At 44.5% G+C, this 16,989-nt stretch overlaps 2 protein-coding genes across 2 annotated transcripts; one reads left to right on the top strand and one right to left on the bottom strand.

Annotated features, from left to right (window-relative positions):
* Positions 1–10,486: 10,486 nt before the first annotated feature.
* Positions 10,487–11,900, top strand: LOC125548871 (protein GL2-INTERACTING REPRESSOR 1-like). Its single transcript, XM_048712396.1, has 2 exons — positions 10,487–10,644; positions 10,787–11,900. Exon 2 carries the CDS (start codon positions 10,833–10,835, stop codon positions 11,217–11,219), a length of 387 nt encoding a protein of 128 aa, XP_048568353.1. The 5' UTR covers positions 10,487–10,644; positions 10,787–10,832; the 3' UTR covers positions 11,220–11,900.
* Positions 11,901–14,112: 2,212 nt separating this feature from the next.
* On the bottom strand, positions 14,113–16,312 carry LOC125548872. Its single transcript, XM_048712397.1, has one exon. It carries the CDS (start codon positions 15,704–15,706, stop codon positions 14,345–14,347), a length of 1,362 nt encoding a protein of 453 aa, XP_048568354.1. The 5' UTR covers positions 15,707–16,312; the 3' UTR covers positions 14,113–14,344.
* Between the last annotated feature and the right edge of the window lie 677 nt (positions 16,313–16,989).

Consider the following 16,989-nt stretch of genomic DNA (forward strand, 5'->3'; position numbering starts at 1 on the left):
GTGAGTTCTGCTTCCATTGTTGACCACGTTAAGATGGTGTGCTTGCAAGACTTCCAAGAAATAGCGCCACCTCCATGAGTGAATACATATCCGCTCGTGGCCTTTATCCATCAGCATCTGAAATCCAGTTTGAGTCACTATACCCTTTAAGCACCTTTGGGTGCTCGGTGTAGTGAATTCCATAATTTGGAGTGCCTTTCAAATAACGCAAAACTCTCTCTAGAGCTTTCCAGTGCACATCTCCTGGTTTTGAGACAAACCGACTCAGTTTGCTAATAGCAAAAGAGATGTCAGGTCTTGTAGCACTGGCTAAGTACATCAGCGAGCCAATAATCTGAGAATATTTCAATTAATCTCTAGCAATTCTTCGATTCTTTCGAAGTAACACACTTGCATCATAAGGTGTTGGAGAGGGCTTGCAGTCACTATAACCAAAGCGACTCAAGATCTTTTCCACATAGTGAGATTGAAGCAATGTAATCCCACCATCATCGTCTCTCAACAACTTGATGTTCAGAATGACATCAGCCACTCCTAAATCCTTCATCTCAAAACAGTGAGATAGGAAATTCTTGACATCCTTAATAACATTCAGATTTGTTTCGAAAATCAGTATGTCATCAACATACAAGCAAAGGATAACTCCCTCGCCCCCACCATGACGATAGTACACACATTTGTTAGCTTCGTTCACAACAAAGCCTGCAGCTGTTAAAGTTCTTTCAAACTTCTCATGCCACTGTTTGGGTGCTTGCTTGAGTCCATACAAAGACTTCAACAACTTGCACACTTTTCCTTCCTGACCATCTAGTACAAACCCATCTGGTTGTTCCATATAAATTTCCTCGTCCAACTCTCCATTTAGGAAACCAGTCTTAACATCCATTTGATGAACGAGAAGACCATGTGAGGCAGCTAGTGAAGGTAGAACTCGAATAGTGGTCAGTCGAGCCACAGGTGAGTAAGTATCAAAGAAGTCTTCACCTTTCTTTTGGGTATAACCCTTAGCCACGAGTCGAGCCTTGTACTTTTCAATAGTACCATCAGGCCTAAGCTTCTTCTTGAATACCCATTTGTATCCTATAGATTTGCACCCATAAGGACGATCAGTTATCTCTCAAGTTTCATTCGCCAAGATGGAATCCATCTCGCTACGAACTGCTTCCTTCCAATAGTCAGCATCTTCAGATGCATAGCCATCTGAAATAGAACTGGGAGTGTCATCTACGAGATAAGAAAATCATCACCAAAAGACTTTGCAGTCCTCTGTCTCTTGCTCCTAGTAGGAACTTCATTGTTCTCCTCCACAGGACTTTCAAAGTGTTCCATCGAAATAGCAGGTTTGGTAATTGTAACTGGTTCCTAATTCGATGAACTAGGCATCTCCTGATTAGATGAGGTAGTCATATCCTTCATGGGAAAGATATCTTCAAAGAAAGTCGCATCATTCGACTCCATGATCGTACCGACATGCATGTCAGGTACCTCAGATTTTACAACCAAGAAACTATATCCAATGCTATGAAAAGCATATCCCAGGAAAACACAATCCACAGTCTTTGGTCCAAGCTTCCACTTCTTTGGAATTGGAATATTGACTTTCGCCAAACAACTCCATGTTCGCAAATAAGAGAGTTTTAACCTTTTCTTCTCCCATTCCTCGAATGGAGTTATCTCTTTGTTCTTTGTGGGAACTCGGTTTAGGACATGCCATGCCGTCAATATCGCCTCCCCCCCCCATGCCTTGGAGAGACCCGATGTGTCTAACATGGCGTTAACCAAATCAGTTAGAGTACGGTTCTTTATTTCGGCCACCCCATTTGACTGAGGTGAGTAGGTAGGCATCCTCTCATGGATTATACCATGTTCTGCACAAAAAGCATCAAATTCATTGGAAAAATACTCTCCACCACGGTCGGACCTAAGCCTCTTGATTCTTCGATCAAGTTGGTTTTCTACTTCAGCTTTATAGATCTTGAAAAAGTTCAAAGCCTCATCCTTAGATTTCAGAAGATACACACGGCAGTATCTAGTGGAGTTGTCAATTAACGTCATGAAATATTTCTTTCCACCTTTTGTCAAAACACCATTCATTTCACAAAGATCTGAATGTATGAGCTCTAGTGGTGCAAGATTTCTCGTTTCCGCAGTCGTGTGTGACTTACGAGGTTGCTTAGCTTGCACACAAACTTGACATTTAGATCCCTTGACAGTGGTGAAACTAGGGATTAAGTTCAACTTCGCTAGTCGCGACATGCAACCCTATTGACGGAGGGGACATAATGCACGTTCTTCAACCGCACGATCTTCCCCGAAGTAAACTTCAGATCGACCGTGCCAACACCACGAACAGAAGCACTTGAACCGTTGCCCATCAGCACGGTTGAAGTCCCTGCGGTATGATAAGACGAAAACATGGAAATATCACCGCATACATGCACATTAGCACCTGTGTTAATCAACCAATCAGGAGAATGACAAACTGAAAGAATACTGGGAAATATACCATACCCAGCATCCTTCATGCCAATGTCTCCAATGACAACATTAGCGGTCTTACCGCCTTTCCCAGGATGACGCTTGTCATAGCGATTAGGGCAACTAGGAGCCCAATGATCAGGATCTCCACACACATGACAAACACCTTTCTTCTTGAAGTTCTTGTGCTGGACAGCCTTGTTCTTCCCATCAAACTTTGCTTTACCATCAAACTTGCCCTTGTTCTTGAACTTGTGGGGCTGGAAGTTCTGCTTCTGTACCACATTGGCACTAGTTCCTCCCTCAATACCTCGAGCACGTGTGTCCTTTGCTCTCGCCTTTTCTTTCACATCAAGAGTGCCAATGAGATCCGGAACGGAAAATCCCGCCTCTTATGCTTCAGTAAGGTAGCAAAGTTCCTCCACAAAGGAGGAAGCTTAGTGATGATACCTCCGGCAACAAACTTGTCCGGTAGCATACAATTGAAGTGCTCAAGTTCTCTAGCAAATGACTGTATCTCATAGCTCAGTGCATGCATCCGAGACCCCAAACTTGGCCTCGAGTGCGCGACGCGGCGCGGCGCGGCGGGCGGCGGAAGAGGAGCGCGCGTGGGTGTCCCTCTTGTTCTCATGCTCATACTAGTGGGGAAAGAATCTTCCTTATAAAGAGGTCCAACTCCCTCTAAACTAGCAATGTGGGACTAAACTTTAGTTCCACCTCTTGCCTTGCACGAATGGGCTGTGTGGGCCTCTAGGATTTATTAAGAATTTCTGAAACTGCTATTGGGCTAGGCCCAAAGTAGACAAAATTCCAGCACAATAAACTCCCGAATGAGCATGCGTGACTTGATCTCTACATCTAACTGCCCATATGTAGACCTGCTCAGTCTAGAATCAGATAGGCTTGACAGAGCTCTAGAGGAATCTGATTGAACAATTATACTGCCCTCTGAATGTTGGTGTGTCAAGGCCATCCCCTGCATCAACGCATATATCTCAGCCTTCAAAGCATCATTACAATTAAAGATGAATCTCTAAGCTGCAAACACCACAATGCCATCATACCAACATAGAATCATTCCCGTTATGCAGCACCATTAATCGGTGAGTTTCTGCATCAACAGTCCACCCAAATTTTGCTCATCACATTTTATTTTGTTTTCTGACAACAAGGGAAGGATACTGGTACTGGGGGCTATCAAGGTGCACCAGGGTACTAACATATACCGTACGGACGGTCTCCTTTCGATGTGACGAAACACACATCTTTTAACGAGTCCATGAAGGTGTGTGGTACTTGACCCCTTGTGAACTTCAATTTCAACTTTTAGAAAGAGCTTAAAATACTTGATTTTTCTATTTTGTTAATGTTTAGGGGCCTAAAATGTTCTCTCTTCTCAGTTGCTTTTGATGCGTCCAAAAGTATAAAGTGTATTTATCTATTTCATATTTTCCAAAAACATATGAAGTGTATTTTTCAGATATATAAGGCTATAGGGTTTATATGTCTCTAGGTTCAAAAAGATTACAATTTTATTCGTAAAATTTGCATTATGTTAGGGATGTTACACTTGTTATAGCTATGTGCATTGCAATTTTGTGACCCCATTCCTTTTTATGGAATCGGGATAAAACCACTGTACGAATTCTATCTAGTATAGACAGTCATTTAGTTATCTTTGTTCAAAAGATGTTTTCTTTATTCCCAAATCCTTAAAAGTGCACACGCACTATTTCGATAGAACGAGCGGCCGGCTCCTAGCCGCATGATCTCGCTAGTGTTGTCGCGAGTACCACTTGCAGGTGCTACCTGGTCGGGGGAGAGACTTTCCACGCGACACACCCTTATCCTCTCGTCCCTTTTCTCGACCAATTTCTCCGCCGCAGCGCCCCCGCCGCTTCTCCCCTGTCGCGCCTCTCTTCCCCTTCCTCCCCATGGCGCCGCCCTACTCTTCCCCTTCCTCCCCATGGCGCTGCCCTACCCTTCCCCTTCCTCCCCATGGCGCCACCTCTCTCCTGCCCTTCTTCCTATGGCGTCGCCCTTCTCCTCCACTTCCTCCCCATAGTCGATGTTGCTGATGTGGATGGCGGGGCCAAGGACGACGGACTGGCTGGTGTCCAGGGCGGCGTGTGCGGTGTGGCCAAGAATGACGGCCAGCACACCATGGCATCCCCCCTAATCGTCACGCTGCTCCCTCCCCTACCAGATCCAATCTCGGGTCAATGCCATCATACGAGGTCTGCTTCTACTTACTAGTACAGTAGTACTTGGCTACTTGCAATTCAGATTGGGCTCTCATGATAGAAGGATATGCATGTGTTGCCTGTTGCTTGGACCTTGGAGTTGTTTTCACTTGGATGCTTAATTAGCACAGTGGTGATACATGGAGTAATCAATCCAGCTGGCTGATTGATTTGGTAGTGTTTCTCTTACTCCAACATTGATTTGAACATTCATTGGGTTACATCATAACAAATAAGAAACTAATGAACTGAAAATGTTCTTAGATGAACAGATCCAAGGTTGTTTTGGTAGTGATGTAAGGCTATAAAAACAATTGAAGTGTTGGAAATATGCCCTAGAGGCAATAATAAAAGCATTATTATTATATTTCCTTGTTCATGATAATTGTGTTTATTCATGCTATAATTGTGTTATCCGGAAATCGTAATACATGTGTGAATAACAGACACCAACATGTCCCTAGTAAGCCTCTAGTTGACTAGCTCGTTGATCAACAGATAGTCATGGTTTCCTGACTATGGACATTGGATGTCATTGATAACGAGATCACATCATTAGGAGAATGATGTGATGGACAAGACCCAATCCTAAACATAGCACAAGATCGTGTAGTTCGTTTGCTAGAGTTTTTCCAATGTCAAGTATCTTTTCCTTAGACCATGAGATCGTGTAACTCCCGGGTACCGTAAGAATGCTTTGGGTATACCAAACGTCACAACGTAACTGGGTGACTATAAAGGTAGACTACGGGTATCTCCGAAAGTGTCTGTTGGGTTGACATTGATCAAGACTGGGATTTGTCACTCCGTATGACGGAGAGGTATCGCTGGGCCCACTCGGTAATGCATCATCATAATGAGCTCAAAGTGACCAAGTGTCTGGTCACGGGATCATGCATTACGGTACGAGCAAAGTGACTTGCCGGTAACGAGATTGAACGAGGTATTGGGATACCGACGATCGAATCTCGGGCAAGTAACATATCGATTGACAAAGGGAATTGCATACGGGGTTGATTGAATCCTCGACATCGTGGTTCATCCGATGAGATCATCGTGGATCATGTGGGAGCCAACATGGGTATCCAGATCCCGCTGTTGGTTATTGACCGGAGAGTCGTCTCGGTCATGTCTGCTTGTCTCCCGAACCCGTAGGGTCTACACACTTAAGGTTCGGTGACACTAGGGTTGTGAAGATATGTATATGCAGTAACCCAAATGTTGTTCGGAGTCCCGGATGAGATCCCGGACGTCACGAGGAGTTCCGGAATGGTCCGGAGGTAAAGAATTATATATAGGAAGTGCTGTTTCGGCCATCGGGACAAGTTTCGGGGTCGCCGGTATTGTACCGGGACCACCGGAAGGGTCCCGGGGGTCCACCGGGTGGGGCCACCTATCCCGGAGGGCCCCATGGGCTGAAGTGGGAGGGAACCCAGCCCATAGTGGGCTGGGGTGCCACCCCCTAGGGCCCATGCGGCTAGGGTTGAGGGGAAACGCTAAAGGGGGCGCCCCCTTGCTTGGGGGGCAAGCCCCCCACCCTAGGCCGCCGCCCCCCTAGTAGATTCCATCTACTAGGGCCGCCGCCCCCCTAGCACCCCTATATATAGTGGGGGAGAGGAGGGACTTCATACCCCAGCCCCTGGCGCCTCCCTCTCTCCCCATTACGTCTCTCTCTCGTAGTATAGGCGAAGCCCTGCTACTGTGACGCCCTGCATCCACCACCACGCCGTCGTGCTGCTGGATCTTCATCGACCTCTCCTTCCCCCTTGCTGGATCAAGAAGGAGGAGACGTTCCCCGTCCCCTACGTGTGTCGAACGCGGAGGTGCCGTCCGTTCGGCGCTTGGTCATCGGTGATTAGGATCACGTCGTGTTCGACTACATCATCACCGTTCTTTGAACGCTTCCGCACGCGATCTACAAAGGTATGTAGATGCATCCGATGGCTCATTGCTAGATGAACTCCTAGATGGATCTTGGTGAAATGAGTAGGAAATTTTTTGTTTTCTGCAACGTTCCCCAACATGAAGTTCTAAAGATTTTTTTGTCATTATTTGTATGATTTACGATCCAACTTTTCAAACTCACAGATCTGTAGTTGATGCAAGTTGATCCATCTATTTCTCTCTTAGACTACATTTGTCGTTATGGTAGCTCTCATAGGAGGTAGAGATCGATCCAGTTCGATGCCTCTTTTTTGTATTGAGTGATATGCAATGCTAAATTTGGCATGGTTAGTTGCACAGAGAGGTATTACAAGTTTCACCAGAGGTAGAATAGTTTGCACACTTAATTATATATAGTTGCACAGACAGACTTCACAAGTTTGACAGGAAGGTAGTCGGCCAATTTTTGGTGCTATATGGTGCAACTCTACTACTAAATGATGCAACTTTAGTAATGCATTATATATGCAAGTTTTTAGTTGTATATCTCACATGGTAATGGGTAGTTAAAGGTGGTGGCAACTGCACAACTACGTTTCGGCATCTTGCTCAATAGGAGCTACGGTGATTAGGATTATGGTGGGTTTTTACGGCGATTAGGATTTTAATGGTGGGTTTGAGTAGGATTTTCACGGTGAGCTGTTCTAATTTTGTCACTATTGGTATGGATCAGGATCCTATTTTGATCCATCTATTCTTGCCTACATTACAATTGTCTCGTTAAACATGATACTCTTTGTAGAGCTTCATTGCATTATGTACCTCTCTTTTTCTCGTAAGTGCATTCGTGTGGTTTCTCTGTTTTCTCGTAAGTTGGATGCATATAAGTAACCAATTGGCTAGTTTGTTGTAATAGTTGCACAGGAACGCAAACGTAGTTGGATGACACATATACAATCTCAGTTGGCTAGCCAACTATTGAAGTTGCACAATGAGGCCTAACCAGTTGCACAATCGATGGTATTCAGATGGATACACTATGTAAATCATGTTCATGCAGTGTGTGTGTGTGGTATTTTTGATTGCACACTCATGTGTGCCCTGTTGTCAAGGGTATGCGTTTGTACAGGAGTTTGCAAATCAGAACAGTACATATCCTAGTTGGCTTAGCCACACTTACGCAGTTGCACAGGTAAGGGATATCTAGTTGCACGGTTGACGGCTAGTTTAGTTTTGGCTCGAGTGCCTAAATCATGTTAGTGTATGCTGATTTTTTTATTGCACACTCATGTGTGCCCAGTTGGCCATACAGTGCATCAAGTTGCACACATTCTTTTTTTGTTTTATAGGTGTGCTTTGAAAAGTTATCTTGAGTTGCTTACCTCATGGCATTTTTTATATAAATTGTTTTTCCTCATTTTTCTTCTATGCATTGGGTTGGTTTGACTAATTTTTTTGTTTGCTTTTTTCACAGACCAAAAATGGTTGTAGAAGGAGATGCAGCTCCTACAAGGAGAGGTATCCTCAACTTCTATAGATGCATCCTGAACTTTTAGTTGCACAACAATCAATTAGGACTGAGTATCCTCAACTTTTTAAATAGTTGCACAACAGTATCATACGAGTTGGCATCCTCAACTTTCATAGTTGCACTAGAACCATTTGGGAGTCGGCAGCCTCGAGTTTTCAAATAGTCCCACAACAATATTACATGAGTTGGCATCCTCAACTATTTTAGTTGCACAAGAACCAATCAGGAGTTGGCATTCCCAACTTTTTTTATAGTCCCACGACAATGTCACATGAGTTGGCATCCTCAACTATTTTAGTTGCACAAGAACAATTAAGGAGAATTACCAACTATTTTTTAATAATTGCACAACAATGTCACATGAGTTGGCATTCAACTCCTTTAGTTGCACAAGAACCATTCATTAGTTGGCATCCTCATGTGTTTACATGCATCTAATTTTCTAGTTTTGGCTTCTTTTTTGCATCATGTGCAGGTTATGGGGGTGGGGGAGCTGCTGTAAATTTTTGCCCATAATTCTCAGTTGCAAAGTCACATATACTATTGTGTGGAAAGATCAAAGGAAGAAAACACCTGCAGAATAGATTTTTGTCTAGTTGGTAGTTATGCTTCACAGTACCTACAACATACTTTTCTCTTTATTTTTTTCCTTTTTTGCTACATGGACATCAATTCTCCTGCATTATGTGTGATATAAGACTATCTATGTGCTCTCTCCTATATAATTGCACAGTTTTTGCATTTTGTTGCACACAATGCTTCAAATGTTGGCTTGTCCCATGATGTAGTTGCAAAAAAATCAGTTAAAATTGCACAGGTACAAGAGCTCCCCTTTTTTTATCTCTGAGCTCTCTTCAACAATGGAGAAGCTATTTTTGTAAAGAGAAATTTGGTGAGGGGGAAGTCAAGGAGGGGGTCTGAACATGAGGAGAAAATCATGACCTCTTCTTTCACCCTTGTTGGTGCTACCCGGTACATTCTGACCTGTCCTCACTCTTTCCCCTTTTTTCATGGCAAATTGTTTCAGATCTGTTGTTAGTTCACTTTGATTCATCTACTATGGCAGCTTTGGCGATGGAGATCTAGACCAAGGAAACCATTTGTTTTCTAGGAAAGAAGAAGGTGGGAACATGTAAGGGCATGGGGAAGAAAAAGTTGGTGGCCAGTGGGCATAAGAGCTTCGGGAGAGGAGGGAAGGGCACATGATTGCCTGGGTACCGCGTTGGGCGCGTGATTTGTTGGCTTGGCGCGCATGTGTTGCTACCGGGGGAGAGATTTCCTTTTATGGGACCATCTTTCCTTTCCTGGCGGCCGCTCGGGAGTGCTAGCGGGCCAACGGCCGCCCGCTAGACACGTCCTTCTTTATTAACCATTGTTCATATATTGATACAAACCTCTTTTGGTCTTACCAGTCATATGGGGTGACCAACCCATTATACATAGTTTCGCTATCTAGGATTATCTATATTTATATGAGATTTGGTGTTATGAAACATGCATATTTTAAATTAATAATAGGATGAGTAAACTAAACATGCATATATTTTTTAACACGGTACATATAATTTATTTCTATTAGATTATTATATAACTGTATCATACATAGTTGCATGCTGAGGTGGCATATTTGCATGTTTAGAAAAATAGACCAGTGACGATCGCCTACTTAATTATATAGGATACACCATGCCAAAAGAGAACAATTTGATGCAAATATAAAGGTCAATAAAAAGTGGATGTATTTTTATTTTTGCATATTTGATATCTTCTGAGTGATTTTGATATTGTTATTTACTGGCCAAGTTGCATATCGTCCTTTTTTTGCGGGGAAAGTTGCACAACATTAAATCTACTGATGTACTCCTCCATTTTTATTTACTCCACATATTAGATTCGTCTAAAGTCAAACTTTATATATTTTCAGAAAAATATATTAACACGTGCACCACCAAATCAATGCTATTGGATACATCACTGCATATATTTTCACATCATATAAGTTTGTTATTGTAAATGTCCACATTGTTTTTTCTATAAACTTGGTTAAATTTTATAAAGTTTGACTTTAGTCAAAGCTAATACGCGGAGAAAATAAAAACATAGAGAGTATATTTTTTTGACAAACATTTTAAGACCTATAGTTTGGCATGATTATTTAAAATGTACAACTACATTGTCAAGCGTTCGATAAAAAAATAATTCTTGTACAATCAATCTCACTAATGTAGATGTTCTCGATGAGTGAGTGATGCTCCCAGAAAGACGAAAGTACGGGAGGAGATTGACCGGAGCATCAATGGCGGCTGTTCCCGTATTAAAGAAAACCACCACCACCCTCCTCCTCCTCCGCATTATATAACGCAGCTACGGGAGATGCTCATGACAAATACACGTACCCAGCAATAGTTATACGCAACCACGCGGAGAGCTCCAATCCACCAGCACGTCGGCGCACCGCTCCCTGCCTCCCCGCCGCGCGCATACCCTTCGGCGAGCTTTAAGTCCAAGGTAACGCCCGCGTCGTGCCGGCTCGTGCGATGTGTTTCCCACGCCGCGCTCAATATATATAAGGCAGCTCCACTCCTGTGGAGCTATCCATTTCTGTGTGTTGTGAGCTCGAGGCACCAATGTCACCGTCGCCATCGTGCAGCTGCGTGCAGTGAGAGGGGCGGCGAGACGAGCGGCGGTGGTCGAGGATGAGCAGGAACGGCGGCAAGGTGTCGAAGCTGGAGAGCCTGCGGCTGAGCCTGTCGCGGGCGCGGGGCGGCGGCGGCGGGCAGTCGTCGACGTCGACCACGGCAAGGCCGGTCGGCGGCGGGGGCGTGGACGGTGCCGTCAGCACGTCCCCGCGGCGGCTGTCGTCCTCGTCGTCGTCCACCGCGTCGCCGCCGAGCTCGTGCGTGTCTTCGGAGGGAAGCCCGGACGCGGCGGCCGGGGCGCCCATGGTCCTGGCGGGCTGCCCGCGGTGCATGATGTACGTGATGCTGTCCCGGGAGGACCCGCGGTGCCCCCGCTGCCACAGCGCCGTGCTGCTCGACTTCAACGACGACCAGCAGCAGCGCCGCCCGCGCCAGCGCCGGTGAAACCGCCGCCGACCTCAGCTCGTTCCTTCATGTCGTCTCCTAGCTTCGCCATTCCTGATCGAGTTAATTTTATTGACTTCTCGGAGAGAATTAATTAAACAGAGAATCGTTGGCTCGCGAGCCGATCAAAAGAAATTATTTCATAGACCTGTTCTTCCATGCCGCGTGCACCGTCGGTCGATGGAGTTGGGTCTAGGTAATAATTTCGTGTGGTTAGCGCGTCTTTTGCAATTTTAGTAAGTACCCCCTCCGTTTTTATTTAGTCCGCATATTAACTTTGATCAAAGTCAAGTTTTGTAAATTTTGACTAAGTTTATAAACAAAAATATTAATATATACAATAACAAATCAATACTATTAGATTCATTGTTAAATGTACTAACACATTATATAGATTTGTTATGGTAAATGCTTATAATTTTTTCTGTAAAGTTGGTCAAACTTTATGAAGTTTGATTTCAGTCAAACCTAATATGCAGACTAAATAAAAACGGAGGGAGTATCTGGTGGTCTGCTGAGAATTACTGCGCGACAGTGCAAAGATTTAAGTAATCCTTCTCTGTCATGAACATTTGAATGGAAGTAATGCTCCTGTCCCTTGTCCTGTCATATCGGCATAAATATGCTGGAACAATGTACTAGGGTGATTGGCCAAATGTATAGATGAACATTGTGCATTGAGTTGCGGTGGTTCACTGGTTTCTTTGAATGAATTGGTTCGTCATTAAAGCTTCCACAATATCTTGTTTGCAGGGTTTAAAACCCCGGTGCCTTCCTTGAGGTTTATATTATATAAACCCTACAAAATTTACCTTCAGGCTCACAAACATTGGATTTTTTTAAGCCAAGAAAGTATGATGTTTGAAGCAAACTGTCAAGAAAAGAGCATCGAATTGAGGCCATCTTACACCCATAATTAGGCTTCATGACGAAAAACCGCCACACGTTAACAGTTAAGACTAAGAGCAACTCTAACAGATTCCTAGACCCAACACCCTCCAAGAAATTATCAAAATAGAGAAAACTCACTCTAACAAACTCCCTAAAAATCCGACGTCAATTCGTTAGCATTTAGTCTCTTCGTACCAAAATAGGTGTCTCAAATTTATACTAACTTTAGCACTAGTACAAAATCGTACTAGAGTTAAGACACTTATTTTGGGATGGAGGAGGTAGCATTTAACAAATTTACTCTTTCCAAAGAAAATGTCAACCTTCTAGGGAGTACAAAACCTAGTGCCAAAAAACTAGCAGATCTGTTGAAATCCACCATAATATTTTCTTTCTCGAACCCCTGTCAAACTCGGGCTCCTCTAATTGCTCCACGCCTCAGTCCTGCACATGCACACGCCAATTTTCCAGCGCAAGTGGAACTCCGTGTTACTACACTACTACTTGCATCCCCCCTAGCCCCCCTAAGAAACACGATTAAACTACGCGTCACGTTGGCAACACCATCACCCTTCTGAGCTGTCCCCCACGTTTCGACCATGAAAACCTCCCGGCGACACCGACGGACGGTGATCGGTGAAGGACGGCGCGGCGAGAAGGAGAAGAAAAATGCTGCCGGGTGGTTAGCCAGAGACCATTGTAAGGGGAGGGGAAGGGCGATCAATTCCTCCTTTAAGCCGTATGAATGCCCGAGTAATTGGAGACAGTTGTGAGCATGAGGTGGTGTCAGGCGGCAGCGCGGGCGATTAAACCCGAGCCCCGCGCGCGCGCCACCCTTTCCGCTTGAATGCAATGCTCAGCCCGTCTCGGAGAAGAAGGAGCAGCGGCAGCAGCTCTGCTCTGTTGTGATCGCCATGCCATGCAGCTGCAGCAATACAATACGCGGAGTTAAGTCCGTGTTCTCTGCCTAACACTTTTGCCAACTGGAGACGTAAGTAGTGCTGGTATTGTGTGGTGTATTTAGTAGTACCAGCAGTGCTGCTTACCAAGCGTACGTACGGTGCTACCGGCACTGTCGACCGACCCGTCCATGTGATTGTGATGGCCATCCAAGTCAGTTCAAAGCAACTAGCAAGTGAGCTAGGTGTGAGCACATCGGTTAATTCAGACCCAAAAAGAGAGTGTACTACTGACTACTGAGCATCGGTTCACTTGGCAGCTACCTGAAAATGAACAACCAAATCCTCCATCCCTCGCCCCATGATTCTTGTCGCGGTTTTAGTTCAAATCTTGTCATGGTTTTAGTTTGAATCTGAACTAAAATTATGAAACGGAGGGATGTCAAGTACTAGAACCGTGTATACAGCACGGCACGGCATCCTGGTTGTCGGTGGAGTATTGGAGTGCACTGAGTGACTGAATCACGGACAGCTCTTGCTTAAATTCTCCTCCTAAACTGTCTGCTACTAACCTCACGGCAATTAAAGGATTGAACAATGTATATAGTGCCCAGAGGAAAGTACTGTATTAAGGGCTCATGAATCGCGGTTGTTGCGTGGGCAGGGTTACAGATCGGTCCTGATGACCTGTTGCGACCATCTGGCCGTGTAAATGCCGCCTTAGTTAGATGCCAACAACAGAGGCAAACCTGTTGCTGGTGTCTTGCCGCATAGTAGTACCGTTCCATGGCTGTCCATGATGATGCTTGCTTTGCTTGGGAAGCCAGCGACTACTCCCACAGCCGCGACACGCGTACGCGGAGATTGGGGCTAGCAGAGATTGTACACCCGATTTTGTTTCTTATATACTCAGGGTGTACAATTGTTGCAGAAGCAAAACATTCACTTCTCAAGCCCAAGAAAAAATTGATGCAGAAGCAAAGCTGGTGCCTGATGATCCAAAGCAGGCTGTATGCTGCCAACACATTATCCTGCAAGACGAGAAATGTCTTCACCTCATTCAAACAGGAGAAACGCTCAAACCGTGTCATCATGGACAGCAATTTCATAAGCATGGCTAAAAACTGGATGATGAAAGTAATTGCGGAAGTACCGCCATAAATATCTGGTACCAGGTTCAGAGAAACTGAAAAAAAATAACTACAAAAACTTCCAGTGCTCATGCTGATCAGCATCCCCGTATCAAGCCGCAAAAGTATTTGCCCCTGTTAAGAAGGGGAGAATCTTCAGAAGAAACTGGTACAGCAGTAGGTTTGTAGTTGCCCACGACAACGATCACTTCCCATCAGAGTAAAACATGCTGGGGTACACCCAGAGGCTCTGTGGGTAACGCCACATATTTCTTCCGAACACAAGGTCCCGACTGGCGGATGGATCCTTCGTAAGATCCGGCTCATTGCCCAACCATCGTACACCCCAAGGTTCAGAGTGGTGAGTGTAGTACAAGCAGTTGGTTCTCCCTCCCCACCGTTCTGGGTTGACACAAGAAAATGGTGGGGTCCTAATGTCAGCTGCAACGAAGAGTGCCCAATTGTCCAGCTTCTTCATCTCTACCCATTTTGCAGGATTGGTAGACATGTCAAGGCGGTGGAGTGTACAGAAGCTTGATCCCCGGAGTAGGGATACCAGAGAATAGCAGACCATCAGAAGCATGTCGCGGCAGACCACTAGAAATGGTTTCGAATCCATGCTTGGGATCTTGCCGCCACACCACTCTATTGGTAGGTCTTGCAGGCCAAGCTGGGGCGCCAACTGCAAAGTGTAGATCTTCATATGATCATCCATGGCAATGAACTGACCATTTAATTCCACAATCTGCCGTAATTGCACATTGGAAAGCTTGGGTTCAGACCAAGAGTCACTTCCAACTGGCCAGTCAAATAGGGAGGATTTTGTACTGACAAGGAGGCATGAGCTGGGTGATGCAAGGGGAGCAGTCAGAGTGCTACAATAGTACGGCTCAAAAACATTGTGGTTCAACTCAGGGAGACATGGAGGTGAAACTTCTGCACCACTAAATGCATCAACAACAAGGCAACGTCTGTGGCGGAAGAAGATGAGCTGACCATAGGAAGAACCAGCAAAATAAAATTTCTGCAGAATTTCTTCACGTATCTGGCAGCGATAGTTGGTGCCTGTGTTGGATGGATCAACTAAGTTAAATATTTGTGGCTTGGCATGACCATTGCTAGGAGGTTGGATGGGGTTTTTTCGGATGAGGACAGGGGGGCATGAGAAGCACAAGGTAGATTTGGATGGGTGTGAGAAGAAAGCGGCACGCCAAGGGCGGCAGGTGGCAGCAAAGGCAAGAAGGTCAATGGAGGAGCCCAAGAGAGCAACAATTGAGTGCAGCAGGTCATCTGGGAGGTCTGCCCAGCCTTGGAGATTGGACACGGCAAGGCGTTTGGACACAGAGGTAATCAACCGCTTACTGGGGCTGTGCATGATGACAAACTCTCTGCAAGACACAACAAATTGAAGGCCATCAGATTTAAAACATGAGCAGGGGAATATATGCAAAACAGAGGCGGATAGTTTGCTACAACTACATATAAGCATATAATGTTGTTCATATCTAATCAATAACCATAAATATCCACATATACTCTTGTATACTAAGGAACTTGTTCTACACATGTGCAAACATGGATTTCATTATGAATTTTTTTACGATTACAAATCATGAAGCAACATAAAATAAAAACGACATAAAGCAGGAAGGAACCATGTTGGGCCACGGCTCGCAATTCTTTACTCAGACAGATAACATCCTCCAAAGAACCTCCTACTCATCGGTCAATTTGTCATGTCCCGAGCAATTCAATAAAACGGGCAAAGCACATACACGGAAATGCTATTATGAGCTGCCCCGCAAAACAAATGCACAAGTTCAGAACATGGGATTAGAAAGACGACGGATGCTCCTCGTTTTGCCTAGTGGTGCGCAAAAGATAAGCAGTTCTGGCTAGTGCTAATACAGTTATACTACTTGAAAGACTTATCCATACCCAATTCTCCTTTCCATTTCCACACAGTCTTGATCATCCAAATCAAAGATGGGTCTTATATGCCACCAATCCATCCCATCCCATCTAAGGCCTTGTTCGGTTGACAGGGAATGGAGGGGGATTAAATCCCATACAAGTCAAAATCCCCTCCAATCCATTTCAGGAGAGGTGTAACCGAAAGGCATAAGAAATCAAACAATTCCACCCAACCTGGGGCTTTCAATCGAAGGTTGTACCATGTCTATATCGTACACCAGAACCGAGCGAAATCTAACCCTATCAATCAACGGCCGTGGCTGCCGAAGTCGCTGGTTCCTTTTTTTTCCCGTCCCCCTCCTGCCCGTCTTTTTTTCCCCGTCCCGCTCGTGCCCGTCAGCTTGGGAATTATTTGTGCACCTTATGGGCTCCAATGGCCCATTACAAAGAAGAGAAGTTTTATGAGCTGGACGAAATTGTTTTTTAAAACTGAGCTGGGCGAAAGGAGTATACGATTCACTAAACAAATGATTCACCCCTAAAAAAACTAAACAAATGATTCACCCTAAAAAATTAATTAAATTATTATTATTATACGTAAATAAATATGTGCTGGGCCAAATAGAAAATTGAACTAGATAATTTTCTGGGGACATAAATATTTTAATGGGGTTTTATTTGGTAATCACTTATACCAACTCACAAAAAACATGATTTTTGTACAAGGCAATAAGACTTAGTGCAGTTGAGCCGGTTTTCAGAAAACTGGAGCAAAAGAAAATAGAGATTGTTTTTTGAGAATTAAAAGAAAATAGAGATGCGAGAGGAAATTAAAAGAGGGGGGGGGTACATAGGGTCTGTTGGGTGAAAGAACATTACATGTTCTATTTAATTTTTGAAAGTATGGAAACTTTATAAGATTCCCTATAAATACAC

The sequence above is a fragment of the Triticum urartu genome, chromosome 3 (assembly GCF_003073215.2).
Source record: "Triticum urartu cultivar G1812 chromosome 3, Tu2.1, whole genome shotgun sequence".
Lineage (NCBI taxonomy): Eukaryota > Viridiplantae > Streptophyta > Magnoliopsida > Poales > Poaceae > Triticum > Triticum urartu.

Bases quoted from the DNA above. Each gene is read 5' to 3' on its own strand.
- LOC125548871 (XM_048712396.1), top strand. From the start codon at position 10,833: ATGAGCAGGAACGGCGGCAAGGTGTCGAAGCTGGAGAGCCTGCGGCTG.
- LOC125548872 (XM_048712397.1), bottom strand. From the start codon at position 15,706: ATGTGTAGAACAAGTTCCTTAGTATACAAGAGTATATGTGGATATTTA.